The 18,006-nt window shown below is 42.6% G+C and overlaps 1 protein-coding gene across 1 annotated transcript; it reads left to right on the top strand.

Moving 5' to 3' along the window:
- Positions 1–1,151: 1,151 nt before the first annotated feature.
- mtmr6 (myotubularin related protein 6) lies at positions 1,152–17,608 on the top strand. The gene is made up of 15 exons (XM_071513140.1): positions 1,152–1,334; positions 5,007–5,138; positions 8,646–8,808; positions 9,115–9,272; positions 10,670–10,798; positions 11,394–11,528; positions 11,737–11,869; positions 12,471–12,580; positions 13,170–13,295; positions 13,451–13,500; positions 13,905–13,998; positions 14,151–14,257; positions 15,428–15,562; positions 15,937–16,063; positions 16,918–17,608. The coding sequence occupies exons 1-15, from the start codon at positions 1,311–1,313 to the stop codon at positions 17,278–17,280; spliced, it is 1,986 nt and encodes a 661-aa protein (XP_071369241.1). The 5' UTR covers positions 1,152–1,310; the 3' UTR covers positions 17,281–17,608.
- Positions 17,609–18,006: the final 398 nt, after the last annotated feature.

Raw genomic sequence — 18,006 nt, forward strand, 5'->3', positions numbered from 1 at the left:
GTGATGATGCAGACGCAGACGAGACACCCAGCAGATCAGGCCCACTGCCTGACATGCGCATAAGATGCCAACAGTGGTTATATTGCGGACGTTTCCTGTAAAATCGTCTGCTAACGACAATTGTTCACAAAATCAAATCCGGTTTTGCCTCCGAAACCGTGTCTGATTTCAAAATAAAACACCCCAATGATGCTGTGTGCTGGGCAACACTGGTTCATTCAAGTAGCAAAATTTTGTACTAACGTACAATATCTGCACAACCTTGTGTCACTTCAGACTTTGCACACTTATTTGCCCACTTTGGCACATAATTATAATCACTGCTCCAGGTTATTTCATGCTATTCATTTTATTCAGTATAACTACCAATTGGACACTCCCTTTCTTTAACCATAATGTTTGCTATGCTGCTTTAATTTTGAACATATATTGAACCTATAGAATGTACATTGTATAAACTAACTGCCTATGTTGTGTGTGAGATTATGTTGTCATTGTACCATGTGTCAGTATGTACTGTGAATCTCTAAACTGTGGCCAAGTCTCTGCATCAGTACCTCCACAACAAATTCTTGAAAATGAGTGTTCATTATGAGTGTTAAGTGATAAGCGTTCTCCTTCTCCACGCACATCCTGTATGTATGCTGTAATTTCACGTTATGTTCTTCATGTTTATTTTTTTTCCTCTCATTTGTCATATATTACACATAAACTGTTATTTTACTGCTCATTTCACACTGCACATTTTCCATATTCTCATATAGTACTTATTTTTCTATTGCTTTTACTTTGTTTCAATGAATTCTACTACTACTACTGCTACATTGTACACTCTTACACACTTAATGTTGCAATAAATATATTTTCGTTTTCTGATTCATTACTACTTTACATGTTGTAGTGTTGAAATTGTCGGTTGCGTCTGACCCTCTTTTGCTATATTCTTATTAGGCTATCTGCTGCAACAACTCACGGCTATGATTAAAGTTTCATCTCATCTCATTTCATTTAATCTCATCGTGCAAATACAGTGATTAATTCATGGCCACCACTAGAAGTTTACAAGTTTTTTTAATCACGTGCTTTTATTTTGTAAAACGATTCACCGGAAGTGACAGTGCTTTTCGTAGCAACTTTACGCGGATGAAGGAGTAAAAAATTGACAATAAACACATATCATATGCCGCCGTCAAAGTAAAGGCACTCTCTGTTGTAGTTTGAGCCATTTCATCATCAATGCTACAGTTATTACATCCAGCAGGCGCCTTTTGAAGCTTTGCGGGCACTGACAGCTGTCTCGACTCGGAGAAATGGAGCACATCCGAACGCCAAAGGTAACGACACATTTCTAACTGCACTGGATGGGAAATGGACAGCAGCTCGGCCTTGTCTTTTGGGGGTTCTCTAGCCAGAGTTCGGTAACATTTGCCAAATACCAATGGTCAAAACCAATGCGTGTGGATTTGTCTAGCAGCAAGTTGGCTAGCAGGTGCCGCCGCCAGCAGCTTAAAGTGTCAGACGTGACGAGCATCCATGACCTGTTTGTTTTTCCTAGCACAGCAGATAACCGGGCTCCCTTCTTGTACTGTTACGACTTGCACGCCCTGTTATTGATTGGGTTGTAACGTTACTGTCACAGATACTGCATGTGCCCTGAAAGCCAGCCGATGCATCCCGTGTGTGAGAGAGAGAAAAAAAAGCTACATTCGACAATAATGGCATACTGTAGGGCCTATCAGACAAACGTGGTGTATAGGGCTCTCCCTTGGCATTTAACAATATGCTGGAGATTGTTCCACATAGGCTTCTTCAGCTAGCAAGTGGGGACATGCTGTACAGCTAACCCTTTCAAGTGAGTGTGTGTTCTGAAAGGGGAGCCTTCCTTGAAATGTCAAGAAGCAGTGTGGCCCAAATTCCCCAGACTCCAGAATAGTAATACAGTGATCTGCACACAGCCCTCAGGTAACAGTACTGCCTGCAGAAGTAGGATATCATGTGTTTGTTTAAGGGATCAGGTGGGTGGGGTTGCATGCTGACTGGGTGTGGTCCAGTGTATCACTGGAGGACACGTCTTCCTGCTCGTTTTCCTGGTTGTGCTCTTGAATGAAACTGCAGAGGAAGACAATTATCACTATCCTGAATGGAAGGAAGAAGGAACAGTGACAGGGTATCTACAGGTCCTTGAAAAGTCTTTATGTTTGAAATCAAATTACCTATATTTAAGGCCTTGGAAGGTTTTCAATACAATTAAATGTTGCCTTTGAGTCTTAAATACAGTTTCAGAGGTCTTAAGAGTGTTCCTTGTTGTTGGTGGTTTAACTGGAGACAGGTAGCCTGGTGTCCAGCCCCTATGAATCGCACTTTTCAGCACTCTTCGAATTTGCATGGCGATTCATAAGGTACTCATAAGGTATTCATATTCAGGCGATTCATACTCCTTATGAATCGCCATGCAAATTCGAATAGTGCTGAAAACTGCGATTCATAGGGGCTGGTTACCAGGCTAGGAGACAGGAGGATCCTGCCATTTTTATATTAGTACTGCTGTATGCACCTGTCTTTTGGCTTCACCTAGATTGAAGGCTTGCCCATTCACTCACATACAGTTGTTAGAGAGGCCTCGTAAATGCCATATTCAAGGTCCTGTGATGCATAGCTTAGATCACATCATTAGATTACAAGGAAAAACTTCATCAACTTTCTTCTGAGAAGGCCGGAACACAAATCTCTCCCTCTCCCTCTCTCTCCCTCTCTCCCTCTCTCTCTCTCTTCCTGTCTCACACACACACACACACACGCCACTCACTTCCTCTATGTGCTGGGCCAGTCCTTGACAGAGCTGAGTCCTGCTGGTTGCTGGGAGACAGTGATAGGCTGAATCATTTCATAATATCGGAGAACGGCAGGGAAACGGAAACACAGGAGAGTGAAGAGGTGACACAACGAGAGAACCGCCACTGTGAAGATGAATCACGGATTTGGACTGTTAGCGGCTGTAGCTGCCACATAGCCTTTTGGCTAAGTAGAGTGCAGGTTACTAGTGTCATTCAGCATATTGACAGTTTTTCAGTAAGGAGAGTGGCACTCATATTATTTTCATTGATTTTAGTGCTGGGAAGGGAGCTGAGAGGGATGCAACAGCGTAGGATGTAAACATATTGCATCAAGCTTACAGAGTATGCACACAAAGCAACGTTCACTAGTATTTCGCACAGTTTGCCAGTTTCTTAGGTGATTTGTGTTGGTGGGCATTAGACACAAAGATGGGTAGTGGAAAGGGGAGTAAGCATGCAATGCAACAAGCACATTTAATATGTTATTCCATCAGTAAGAAAAATCTATTTTTCTTTCAATCATTCATTGATTCATTCAAAGGTATCAAAAAGTATTGTCTTAGAAGTGGTATTGTGTTTGATATACTGGAACAAGGAATCTATACTGACTGTTGTGGCAGCAGGGAGGACAAGACAAGAAAAGACAGTTTCTCTATGGGGATCAATAAAGAATCACATTATCATTGGGTAATAGTTGCAGAAGGCATAGTCACCGTCCACAGTAGAGATACAGTAGAGGTAGGCAGGCAAACTTAAGTCATAGTCTACTTTTGTATAATTTGCTACACCACTAAGAAGCCAATGGACCACGGACACTATAAACTTTACATAATACACTCAGGAATCTTAAACCGTTTAAGCCAAAAATGTGAATTGTAGTCATACCCAGGCCTGGTATTATTATTTGCATGCTTGTCATGTGGGGACCCACATGAAATAGGCCTGAGACAGGCAGTGTTATACACATTTGAATATATGAAGGACCTTTGTCCTAGAGCAGAGTTCTCATCTTCTGCAAAAGTCTATATGTAAGACATGAACACTAGGTTATAAAACTTGTTTATTAGGTTACAACCAGTGGACCAGAACCTTCTCCCTGTGTAAAATTTGTAACTTGAGTAAATGTTTTACTGTGTGTGTGTGTGTGTGTGTGTGTGTGTGTGTGTGTGTCTGTGTCTGTGTGTGTGTAACCTAGTAGTTAAATACATTTGGAATACTTGAGAATAAAGAAAACATATATTGTGCTTGACTTATATCTGGCAAGTAATGTGTCAACATCATGAAACTGTTGAGATGTCAGGAAACATAGAGTTCAAATATTTTCAAATTTTCATAATAGTCAAATATATTTCTGCCCAGGTCTGCCTTATGCTTAACAGAGAAGGTGTGTGTGTGTGTGTGTGTGTGTGTGTGTGTGTGTGTGTGTGTGTGTGTGTGTGTGTGTGTGTGTGTGTGTGTGTGTGTGTCTGTTCATAGTGTGTGGCCCAGGTGGCTCGAAACAGGTGGTGTGCCTATTGGAGCCAGGGCCAAGTGCCACAAGCTTGTGTCACAGGTGTCATTCCCGTTCGCAAGGATTAGATTGTAGCTTTCTCCCAATCAGGGTGAATGTAAACACAACCTTAAACCCACAAGTCGTGTACCTGGCAGCATGACAACCACCTACCAGCTGAACCAATTAAAATGTGTCCGTTTGAATTAGCTGAAGAAGAGTATTTCTAACAGAAGGGTAAGAGTAACTGATGTCATAAACTGGGGTTGCACCTTTGACAGTCAAAGAACACTTTTTATAAACAGGATGGGTTGTTGATAACTGTATTTGGATTCAAAACAGTCCAACAAAAAGTGTTCACTAAATGGCATACAATTCACCACAACCTGTGTTTTAACTTTTAAGCTTTATACTCTTAAGATAATTGAACTATAGCCTAGCTACAGTTGTGGCAAATAATGCACCTGCTTGGCCTTTGTGAGTGACCTCCTGTTAAATATTAGAGCAGCAGGGGAATCAATAACGTATCACAAAAAACAAATAATGGCCATGTCTGTGTTGTTTCATCTAAACTGTTTTTCCCCTATCATTTTGTATGCCGTGACTAGTAGTTACCTAAGCTCTAGCTAATTGCTGATTAAATTGATTGATATTGGTGTGTGTGTGTGTGTGCGCGTTTGCAGGTGGAGCAGGTGCGTCTCTTGGATCGTTTCAGCAACAAGTCCACCAGTGGCACGCTGTATCTCACAGCCACACACCTCATCTTCGTGGAGAACAGCTCTAACAACTCAACAGCTGCAGCGCAGGAGATATGGGTGAGTAGTTCTAGTGTCTGATGCTCTCTGCCAGTGTTACAGGTGTCATTCACACTCCCTCTCAGGGCTGATCTTCCTTTCAGCCTCAAGTGCATCCTTGCTTTGGAAAGGATGGTGTTTCTACCAGAGTTTAACTGATGTCTCCAGTTCTATTAAACACGCAAAAAAGAATCACTGTGAATTTATTCACAATTTTCTGCCAGCAAATTAGCAAAATTGAGAATCTTTGAGACTTTTTTTAGTAAGTAGTTTAAATTTTACTGATGTAATCAGAGTAAATTCATCATCGCTGCACTGTCAAGAGGATTTCGTGGAATATTATGCAGCACTAATGCAGTGAGGAGGAATTGCACAGAGGCTTCCACTTCATGTGCACCAGAAATTTCACTTGGTTACATTTATTAGTCTACAGGGGTTCCCCAAATTTTTGAGTAGACAGCCAGATGGGAAAAGTAGCCGGCTAAGGGATGTTTGCAATGGCAAGATACATTTTTACGGTGATGCATTTTTAACGAATTAATAAACAAACCTTAAATATGTTTATGAAAGCATGACTTAAAATAACATAAATAAACATGATCTCCTCAGCTAAGGCCTTGTATTTAGCGTTATACAGTAGTTTCAGCTGTAACACTTCAGTTGAGTCCATCGTTACCATGGCAGCCGTTCGACGCGCGTTGCGGAGAGGCTTGGCAGGGATCGCTATTATTTTGAAACATCTAAAAAAACTCACAACTCCCCTTGCAACTTCACACACAGTTCAGTTCTTAAGGAGAGTGACAATCGCATTCTATAACCAAACTCACTAACTTCATTGTTCCAAGCGGTTGTTCCAGTTCTGCGGCCTTCGGCCCAAATGTTGCAGTTATAAGTATCAAGTGGAAAAAGAGAATATGACGCTGCTGTCAGTGGCGGTTTGTTAAGATCTGATGGATAAACTGACGCCTCTGGTTACTGGTGTTACTGGTGTCAAACTGAAATTACAGGCGATGTTAGCCGCCATATTGGTCTGAAGTAAACGTTACTGTGGTTACAGACATTATTTCCAGCCATCATGAGATCGGAGGAGTGGAGTGACTCCTGATACCTGTACAGACACAGTCTGAGTCTAGTCATTTTACTTCAGTCTGCTCCAGTGTGTACCAGACATGCGCAGTCACTCTCATTCAAAAATTCTGTTGTCACTACCAAATTCTGGTACTGTGAACACTTAGTGACATTCAGTTATAAAAGCAGCCGGCCAGACAGAGGTGAGTAGACGGCTAAATAGCCGGCAGCCGGCTTGGGGAACCCCCTGACTACAACAGTGATTCTCAACCTTTTTCACATCAAGGACCGCTAATTTAGTCCACATTAGGGCCACAGACCCCCATTTGATGAGATTTTGTTTCTCGGACCCAAATCTGAGAATATTTTTATTATTAGATATGATTTTGTCCAGAATTCTATGACTATCTGTATTGTGGGTAGAGAGATAACAGAGAAACTATGATCAAAATAGTCATTCTTCTACATTCTCTAATTGTGTTAACGTCTTGTCAATTAAATAATGGTTAAGTTTAACAATTCATCAATTTGCTGGGGACCCCCTGGAACCTCCTCAAGGACCCCTGGTGGTCCCCGGACCCCACGTTGAGAACCACTGGTCTACAATATTCTATTCAGGGAATCTGACATTACAAGGACTTTGGCAGTGTAATGTTGCCAGAGACTTCACACAAAATCATAATTTTACTGTCAGAAACTGTCTGAATTTTTCTGATTCATTATGGGCAGCCATTTTTATCTTAGTTTGACCCAGCTGTAGCTTCTGACCTGATCTGAAAAAAACTGGGACACACATAAAAAAGTAATACAGAGACTACTACAGAGAATAGGCCTACAGTAGATTTGGTCACATCACACCAGAGCTAACTGCAAAAGACAAGGATTGGGTCTAACCAGTGTGTCCTAACCTATGGGTGATGGGCCTCTTTCTGCAGGGTCTTTACATGGCATAAGCACTAGTATGGTTTCCATGAGCCTGGTTCATTTGGAAAGAATAAAATTCTCATTTGGGCTTCTGTCTGAAAACATTGAAATCCGCTCTTGATTAACACAATGTAACCAAGAGATTTCAAATGAAGACAGTTCAGTCAAGCATCAAGCACCTAAAGTGGATGATAAGTGTCCAGATTGTAAATGAATGCTACCAGTGACCTTTGGACAGAAAGTTGAGTCTCAACATTACGCTGTTGGTGCCTAGCCACAGCCATCCAAAGCAGACAGGGGTGTGACTACCACAGAGAAATGTGTCTGTGGTTTGTTATGCAAAAAGAGCAAGACAATAAGCGAGCTTGTGCACACTTAGAGGAAGCAGGGCAGAGATTCAACAGCCTGACTAAAGGAAGGTGTCTATGTCAGTGTTTGTGTGTGTGCATGTGAGTGTTTGTGTGTGTTTTGTCTTTCTCCACCTGAAAGAGGATTACTGTTCCAGCTCTGTGGGAACTGGGTTATAGCTATGTCCGGCGGCAACAGTCGGTAGGGCACCCTAATTGGCTGGGTGTCCCCCGGTTCGATGCTGCCATGGCAACACAGTGGCAGTGTCGAGTTGTTGTCAAACACTGATGCAAAGGAGACACTTTTGAAAATAAATGCATTCATGGGAATAGAGCAATCATCTGAGACAGGAGATTAACATTAGGAATTTATGTTGGCAGTTGATAAATCAAGTGTCAAGCCAACTGACACTTGATGAGCTGTGTATACAGTATATGCCACTATATCATATATATCTGTGTATATACATAAAGTCCACTGTGTGAGTGCTGTGATCGAGTAACACTAGGCCAGCCTAGTAAGGCAATTAGAGTGGCTGGTGTTTGATAGTGTGGAATAGGCTGGTTTGTCTCAAAATGCTATGGACAGCAAAACCCAGGCCAGGACTTCCTCCCCACCCTCCTTCCTGCTGTATGTGCTGAGCAAAGGGAACTTTCTCCTTTTCTCTTTTTGTTTGGACCTATTTTGGCGTAGCGTGCATGACATTGTCTCCTGTGCAGGCTCTATAGTGTGTTTGAGTGAGTGTGTGTGAGTGTGTGCAGCAGTCAATTTAGAATCAGTCTGCTGCTCAGAGAGAGTGTTTGTCAGAATGTTCTTGTGTCTCATAAAATATTAAACAGCGGTTGAGATACTGTCTGACTCAACAGCTGGTGAGATCGGCATTTTGTGTATGTCTGTGTGTGTGTGTGTGTGTGTGTCAGGGTGTTTTACCGGCCATTACCAATGCTGATGAATGCGCATCTTTATGATTTCCCATGGTTGGAATCCCTGTGGAATTCAAACAACGCTCATTGAATATGGTAATGTGCTGCTTTGTCCCTCTTGCCCTCTGTTCTTTCAAGATCATAAACCGCTTCATGATTGCATGGTGATGTGGAGCAGACTGCGAGCCTTTCTGGAACTTTCTTCAGTCCAAAGCTTATTCAAGAGTGCAAAACTTCTCCTCCTCTCCTCTCTCTCTCTCTGTAGATCTTGCACCACCACATAGCCTCCGTGGAGAAGCTGTCCCTGACCACCACCGGCTGTCCTCTGGTCCTCCAGTGCCGTAACTTCAGGGTGGTTCACTTCGTGGTACAAAGAGAGAGAGACTGCCACGACATATACAGCTCGCTGCTGCGCCTTCTACGACCTGGTGGGTGGTTTGTTTATGTCTATGTCTGTCATCCATCCATCCTTCTATCCATCCATCCATCCATCCATCCATCCATCCATCCATCCATCCAAGAATCTTATTGTATATCATCCATCCATTCGTCACTTTCTTGCCTCCCTCCTATCCTCCTCCTCCTCTCTCTCATGTTCATTTACATACTGTACCTATACACTGTATCGCTATTGTTTTCGATATTTGTTTGTGTTTCAGACAAAGCTAAGTAGCCCTTAAGTGGTTAATCTCAAATTAATTTCTCTCTCTCTGGCTTTCCTCCCCTCCCTCCAGTATCCTATGAGGAGCTCTATGCGTTCTCCTACAACCCCAAACAGAACGACCAGCAGAGAGAGGAAGGATGGCAGCTCATCGACCTGGGGGCGGAGTTTGAGAGGATGGGCGTCCCCTGCGACCAATGGCAGCTCACCGACGTCAACAGAGAATACAAGGTAGGAGGGTCACATTAGTAAAGGGGTCCCAGCACTGCTAGCTTTATAGTGAACTAGAAATCTTCTTGATGCTCCTGGAATTGGGATAATCGGCCTCAGACATAGTTGTTCCTTGGGGCTAATGTCTGTTAAAGCAGAAAGCAGGGAATTCCTCATATTTTGGCAATTTCTGCTGCTTCTCTACTACATGTTCTACAATGCTACGGTCTGGACTGCTACTTTTGTATGCTGATAATTACAGATTCGGTACAGTCCCATGGTGCATTGCGTTATGTGAAAATTCACAGCTAAGGTGTAAAGATTCATAGTTAAATCTGCACTTTGCAAGACCTGTGAAAGACCTATGTAAAAATACACCTGTTTTATCAGCGTAATTACCCCTCCTAATTGAGACGCTATAGATTTTCCATGTGTCAGTGTTAAAGTTAAATTTTATGAGAGTGGAATTTTACATCTGTTTATTGAGTAGACACTGCTCAGTAAACATGGTTTTAGAAAAGCGTCTGACCCCTGACCAGAATTTACCTCTCGTTGCATTGACAACAGCTCCTGGAATTGACAGCATAGACATATTGAGATAACTGTAGCCACTTCCTGTATGCTTATGTCTGTTACAGTAGAAGACAAAGAATTATTCAACAGGATACATATCTGTCGTAAATCTCTGCTACTATATCATGGTCTTTACAGCTACCTGCGTAGGCAGATACAAACAAGATTATGTTTTATGTAGTCTTGTGTAGTTGCATTTTCCCCACCTAGTATTCCTCAGCCATTTTTGTGTAAAAAACCACCAGGCTTTCCTTCCAGTCTGTGAAAACAACAGATCCCTATGTTCTAATAAGACAGCCAGAGAGACAGACAGAGAGAAGACAGAGTCATTGGAGACTGGGGTGGCCTTTAAGGAAGTAATTTACTAGGATTGAGCAACTGATTGGAGATTAGCACATATTATGAAAGTTGATGCACACATGCCCAGAAGAGGGCGCTGGAGATTCACTGTGTTGGTTTCAACTCGTCAGCATGATTGGCAAGACAAGTTTCATGCCAAAATTAGAAAATTGTCACCTACTCTGAAGAAAATGATTGCTGGTATGAAAGTACAGCACATTATGAGCTTTAACTACAATTTTGTCTTAGTATTGTTAACGTTATGAGTAAACATAAGGCATTTACTTACAAAATAGTTATGTTTTCTTTATTTGAAATCTTGACTAATGCATTTTCTAGTCAGCACTATTTTTCACAATTGGTATTTTGGAACAAACCCTTCATGTAGGTATTATTGATGTTAGATTTGAATTCTGAGGCTTTGACAGTTTATGCTCACAAACCAGAAGAAAGTCTGCTAATATTGTTTATGTGTGTCCATGCGTGTGTGTGTGTGTGTTTTCCAGGTGTGCGAGACATATCCTCGGGACCTGTATGTTCCCATCACGGCCAGTAAACCTATCATCGTGGGGAGCTCCAAGTTCAGAAGCAAAGGGCGCTTCCCTGTACTCACATACTTCTACCAAGAGAAGAAGGTACATAATTAACTCACCTTCCTTGTACTTCTCTAAAGAAGTATGTGAGGTAAAGTATGTGCGAGGTGACAGTTGAGGTGAACTGACAGGCATTATACGAGGCTGTAAAAAAAAAAAAAAAAAAAAGTATTCGCCCCATGTTTTATTTTCTGTATTTTTACACATTTCTCTCATTGACTTTGGTCAGATCTTTGTTGTGAGCTGTAGTAGTAAATGTAAATGACACATTCTTCAGGTGTGAAATGGTAAAAGGTAAAAAAAAAAGTTAATTATTACTCTTAAATCACTATAATTGGTAACACAGAATGCACCTTCACTGTACACTCTCTTCTCTGATTATACTATGGAAGTCAATGACGAAAATTTTTTCTTTCATTTCACAGCATTGTAAATACGTTAAAAAGATATTATCAGCTATCATCATCTATGAATACTCGTGCATCATGAAAAATAGGCACTATTTTATCTTAATGGGTCACAAGAACAAAGATCGGAACTCACTCTCTCGTGTAGCACATATGCTCGCACACATACACTTTGATTCCTAATTTACTAGTAAAATGAGGTCCAGTAATTAGCCATACATCCCTGGCAGGCGGCAGTGTGCCGGTGCAGCCAGCCGCTCTCTGGGTTCAGCGCACGATGCCTGGAGGACGAGAGCATGCTGCAGGCCATCAGCAAGGCCAATCACAACAGCCGATTCGTCTACGTCATGGATACCAGACCCAAGGTACCTGCGGTGACAGCCAATCAAAGCCTGTCTCCCATTAACATCTGTCAGTTTTGATCAGGAGTTGTTAATATCTTTTATTGACTGATTAAGTTCCAAAAATCCTTTATATCCTGATGTATGAAGAACACAGTTTAAAAAGCAGTTAAACAAAGAGCTTGCAGGAGTTGTAATACTCTTCTCTCTATCTCCTCCTCCTGTCCTGCAGCTGAACGCACTAGCTAACCGGGCAGCAGGTAAAGGCTATGAGAACGAGGACAACTACTCCAACATCCGCTTCCAGTTTGTAGGCATTGAGAACATCCACGTGATGAGGGGGAGCCTGCAGAAATTGCTGGAAGGTGAAGCACACACACACACGCGCACACACACACACACACACACACACACACACACACACACACACACACACACACACACACACACACACACACACACACATATGCACATAAACAGCGTTACGTTTCTACAGAAAGAGTACTTTATCTGCAAATAATTGTTAGTGTTTCATTTGCCTTGTTAGTGTATAACATGGCTCGGTATTTGCCTAAATCATTGTAAGACAATGCCATACTTAGTGCAGATAGTTGCAGAAGCAGTCTGTTTCTCAAAGTATTCGCAACATCTGTAGCATTTTTCTGAATTGTCCTGATGACCGTAAACCCCACCCATCTGGTCCCCTCAGCAGGTTAAAACAAACACTAAGAATTATTCAGAAAAATACTCTTAGATCTGTTGCAGAGTCGCTAATATCAAGGCTGTCTTCATCTTTGTCTCCTAATATGTGACCTGTATTGGTTGTGTATACATTTATTCATTTGCATAGATAGAGAGCTATTGTTTACATATTTGTTACACCATAATATGTTGCAAATGAATGAAGGGCACTTTTTTGGTTACTCTGTTACTCTGAAGTAATTTTTCTCTCTGTGTCTCTCTCAGTGATAGGGACTCGGTCTATCACCATGAGCGACTACCTGATGGGACTGGAGAGCAGTGGCTGGCTGCGACATATCAAGGCCATTGTAGACGCAGCCATCTTTCTCACCAAGGTAAGATAGATTCACCACTGCCCGCCTCCTCGACTTCCATTCTTGTATATATAAAACAAGTACACAGCTTATCAGACCTTAATTTGGGTATGAACTCTTAGCTGGAAAACTGCATTCATGCAAGTGCGCTCTATGGCTGCAAGTCCTCCTCATTTGCCTATAAATTACTGTATAGCAGATTGTATCCTGGATAGTTTCCTGTCATCTTCCCCCTTTTCTCTTCATTTCTCCAACTATAATAATAACCATGATAGTAATGAATGCAATAAGATTTCAGATTTAACTTCCTCTCCATTTGTTTTTGACTCCAGTATCTACCCTCTTCCTTCTTTGAATCTCAGCTCTCCACCATAAACCTAAATTTCACCCTGTATCCCATAATCCCCCTCCCCCAGCCACCCGTAGATAGTGACAGCGGAACAGCGCTCAGTGTGTTGGTTATATCACTGATTCACTCACTCGACTGTAATGAACACCACGCTGTGATAATATCTCACGCTGCTCTTCTCATTCCGATCCACTCGTCCCGTACTCTTGTCTCTACCCATAATTCTCTGCTCCCCCCCCCCCCCCCCCCTCTCAACCCCAGGCGGTGACAGTGGAAGGAGCCAGCGTGTTGGTGCACTGTTCGGACGGATGGGACAGAACGGCTCAAGTCTGCTCCCTGGGGGCGCTGCTCATGGACCCCTACTACCGCACTATCAAGGGCTTCATGGTACCAGCCACACACACACACACACACACACACTTACACATACTGGCTAAAAGTGTGACTGAAGAGCTAATATGAACTCATAACTTGTTCTTTTGCTAGTCTTTGGTGTCTCTTGCTCTTTCCTCACTGTATCAGTTGATATCTCTCTATTCCAGGTGCTGATAGAGAAAGACTGGATCTCCTTTGGCCACAAGTTTGCCGACAGGTGAGGTTTCAACTGGATCATTTTAGCCTCAAGATGGAGCATGTGTTAAGTTCCAGCTCGCTGCACAGCAGGAAGTGCATTGCGGCACTGTAGATTCTTTGTTGGAAAAAAATAATTCAGATTTTGTTTGATTTTAACAGACTCAAGCAGACTGTTATAATTGCACTAATAGTTCTGTATTTGCCTGTGTCATAAATGGTGTGTATATGGTGTAGTATATTATCACAATGTTTAATCTACAAATATTGTGTGACTGAGATGTATATTTGAGGGGTTTCATTCCAAAGTGCTCTATAATTATCATATCCAAATTCAGTGAATCCCCACTTTTTCTTTTCCAAGCAAAGAAGATGGACTTAGATTATGTGCTTAACATTTATGCCAATTCCTTTGCCCTCTGCTAGATGTGACCAGTTGGACGGGGATCCTAAGGAGGTGTCTCCTGTCTTCACTCAGTTCCTGGAGTGTGTCTGGCAGCTCAGCGAGCAGTTTCCACAGGTGTGTGTGTGTGTGAGCTACATGGGAATCATGCATTCTTTTTATGTTTCCGTGTCTTATTTGCTGTGTGATATTTTTTGCTGTACTATTTATTTGATGATGATGGTGTGTGTGTGTGTGTTTGTGTGTGTGTGCCCCCTCTCTCTCCTCAGGCGTTTGAGTTCAGTGAGTGGTTCCTGCTGCAGATCCATGAACACGTCCACTCCTGTCAGTACGGCAACTTCCTCGGCAACAACCAGAGACAGAGAGAAGAGCTGCAGTGAGTCCAACACACACACACACACACCAGACCTGGGTCAAATAGTTGTTGGTGAGCACCAGAAGGGTGGGATTTACTGCCTCAGGACAATCCATATAGTGTCAGTGTCGATTTTCAAATATTTGCTTGGGATTGTTTAAACTTTCTAGTACTCATTGTCCTATGTGGTGAACACCCTTATAATATGCCAACCCAGTTAAAACAAACATTATGAATTATTTACATAATAGTATTAGACCATGGTCTGATGAACACACCATGCATCCATACACAGTTATGCAGCCACTCTGTCCAATCTGCATTCAATGGACACATCAAAGGACTGACTCATTGGGTTGGGCACCCAATAATGTACACAGAAACTTGTTGACCAGGGTTCTTTTTCAGCCCCGTCCTATGTTTAGTTTTACCTTAGAACCCAGGCTCATGAAATCCTACGATTGTCATCTTAACAACAATAATTTTAGATCCAGCTATTGCCTTGGCATGAAGTCATCCCATGAAGGCATCTCAAGGAAACAGAATGTGCTCCATGAAACTGAATTTGGAGATTTCCCAGAAATGCTTGTAAAAGTTCCACAGACAAGCAAACTGAATAATCTTAATGGTATTTTAGATTAAATCTAGGTGTGTTTAAACAAGCTAAGAGGCAACGATGATAAGAAGAAAAAAACTGCTTCTATGCTTCCTTAAGGAATGTCTGAATGGATCCACACCAACACACACACACTGACCATACGTGTACGTATTTATTGCGTATTGTAGTTCTTATATTTTGTACTGCATTGAGTAAAAACAGGACAAATACAGTTACTACATTTCAAGATATAACTTGTAAGCCTAATTCTGAGGAGAGTAGGCAACAGAAATATATGGTCAATCTGTCCTTTCATTGTCCCATACGAAAATGCTTATACAATTTCACTCATATTTCAAGTACACTCAGCAATCACTGACTGACCCAAGGGTGGAACTACATCACTGGTGGAGGACAACATGTTTACTATTTGCTTGCTCCTTATCGGCCCAGAGGGGGGCTGCATCATTTGTGGGATGGGGGTGACATGTTTACTATCGCCTTGTTCTATGTGTTGTATGTCTCTCTAACTTTACTATCGCCTTGTTCTATGTGTTGTATGTCTCTCTAACTGCTGTTGCTTTGTGTCCCAGGCTGAGGGAGCGGACTCACTCACTGTGGGCGTTCCTGCTGAGCGAACAGCAGAACTACATGAACCCGGCCTACAGCCCCGCCTACGCTGAGGCACACCCTGTGCTGGAGCCCTCCACCCTGCCCTACCATTTCAAGTCAGTACTGAGTCATGCTTCATCAGCTGCCTGTGCTGTTAGAGGCTTACAGATTGCAAAAAAAGGGTCCCATTAAAAAAACAACAAAAAAACAATGCTTTTTTTGGTATGCTCACATGTCTTGAAGCTATGTTGAACCTCTGTGGTATTTGAATCCTGTCTAAATTTGAATTTCAGGGCGGTTACAGGCACATGCTTGAGATTGCAGGTGTATCTGTCCTTTATTGAAGGTTGACCTGCCTGTTGGCTGGTTTGACTGACTTTATCTGTGTTTGCATGTATTTCTGTGTATATGTCTTTCTATGTGTTATGTATGCGCCTGCCTGCCTCTCTGTGTGTGTGTGTGTGTGTGTGTGTGTGTGTGTGTCTCCAAGGTTCTGGAGGAACATGTACCACCAGTTTGATCGGTCCATGCATCCACGTCAGTCTATCCTGAAGACGATACTGACTCTGAGAGAGAACAGCCGCAGGACAGAGAACACACTTCAAGCACTAGAGAATGTGAGCACACACACACACACACACACAGATTGCACAACAACACATTCGGAACGCCTGCTCTCTCCATGCCAAACCAGGTGAATGGAGGTGAAAGGTGATTTCTGTGATGATTGTTTTGTGAATTCAGTGTGACTTATGGAATACTTTCCTACTATACAGATCTGCTAAGTAGCTGTAGGCAGTATCAAACATACTACATACATATTTAAAGTCATAATGAAATTACTGAAAAATGACTTTTTTGCCTTGTTAACTCTCCATGTCCAAAAATATTTGCAAAACCCCATTACTTTTACTTCCTGGGGGAAACAGCACATCTTCACTGGGACCCGGAGCATTTTTTTTGTTTTTTACTTCTTAACACTTTTGAATAGTTCCTCCACACATTATGCCCTGCCCCATCATCCAGATTCAACCAGAAATATGTCAAATTACAGAAGCAAGACACCATTGAAATGCCGTTACTTTGATGATCCATGCCTGTGTGCAAGTTCAGTGGAGCGCATACTAGATATACCAGCAGAGAACACCAAAATTCAGTGGAAATTCAGTGTGTATGCCAAATATATTCAACTCTATCATATCCTTCCAAAGACAGTGATGACACCATCATCATGTTTTACTATTTTAACTTGCTATCATATATAATATTTATTTCAAAATATGCTGTCTGTAATAATAAAAAAGTGACGCAAAAACACAGTAAAACTGACCCAGTAATTCACATTTACGAGTAAGAAAACACTATACCATGACGGTGATGCTAATCTTGCCAGTGATTTCATGAATAACCCCTCTTGTCTTTTTTCTTTCTCTGTGTCTCCTCCTCCATCGCCTCCCTCCCCCCTCTCCAGAGGCTCCACCAGCTCGGCGTGACTCCCGTGACGACCTCCGACCCCCCCGCGCCTCCTCCCACCAGGGACCAGCGCTCCCTGTCCAACCCCAACACCCTCCCGCCGCGCCCCGACTCCCTCATCCTGGGCGCGCCCATCAGCCGCAAGGAGGCGCAGCGGCGGGAGGAGGAGGACGAGGAGGAGGAGGTGGGAGAGGAGGCCACCGAGAGCACCGACACGGAGCGGACAGTAGAGGGCAGCAGCGCCACCGAAAGCAGGAAGCAGAGCTACGGCGAGCTGGAAGGGACATACAACAGCGATCTGGCCAAAGCCGAGCCGGCCGTCGTCAGTCTGGAGTTCGGCGTGGCGCGCATGACATGCTGAGACCGACCAGGGGGATTGTGGGATACTGGGGGACAGGCGAGACTGAGTGGGAGGGCTTACTGAAAGGATGTGTGCGTGAGTGAATGAGTGTGTGTGCGTGTGTGCATGTGTCAAGGGGGAGCCGTTGTTCTGTATGTGATTACGTGCCGATTACGCCATGGTCCTCAATGGGCCGAGTGGATGAAGGTGTATGTATGTGTAGTCTACATCTCTATGGAAAGCCGCATTATTATGGCATTTACTGCACTTAGGCAAAAAAAAAGCTTGTTTTTTTATGAATGTTGGAAAGCACTATAGAGAATTAATGAACAGAATAAGAGAATAAATGGATCCAAAAAAGTCTGGTGAGTCTTTTGGGTTGTTCAGTGTTACCTTAATATTCTTTGTGTGAGTGTGTGTGTGTGTGTGCGCACATGCATGTATGTGCTTGAAAAATCTATCAAAAATCAGTGTGTGGGTAATGGATAAAATTAAACACTGTACAGTCCTAATTTTTGCTCTAAATTCTGTGACACTGTAACCAGACTAACGTAACCTAATTTTTAGATGATGTGAAATCCCTCAGGAAATCAGGTATTTTGGCAGCAGTGATATTTCATCTCCTTTGAGGGCCCAAATCCATCCTAATCTGAATGTTACTGGTGACCTGCAGCTGGTTTTGCTGCACTGTGACTGACTGAACATGAAATAATCTAACAGAAAATTGGACTAAACCAAAGTTCAGTG

Source organism: Centroberyx affinis, unplaced genomic scaffold (assembly GCF_046629955.1).
Source record: "Centroberyx affinis isolate AG114_WGS23_722 - 3 ecotype Tasmania unplaced genomic scaffold, CSIRO-AGI_Caff_v1 ptg006791l_1, whole genome shotgun sequence".
In the NCBI taxonomy this organism is placed as follows: Eukaryota; Metazoa; Chordata; class Actinopteri; order Beryciformes; family Berycidae; genus Centroberyx; species Centroberyx affinis.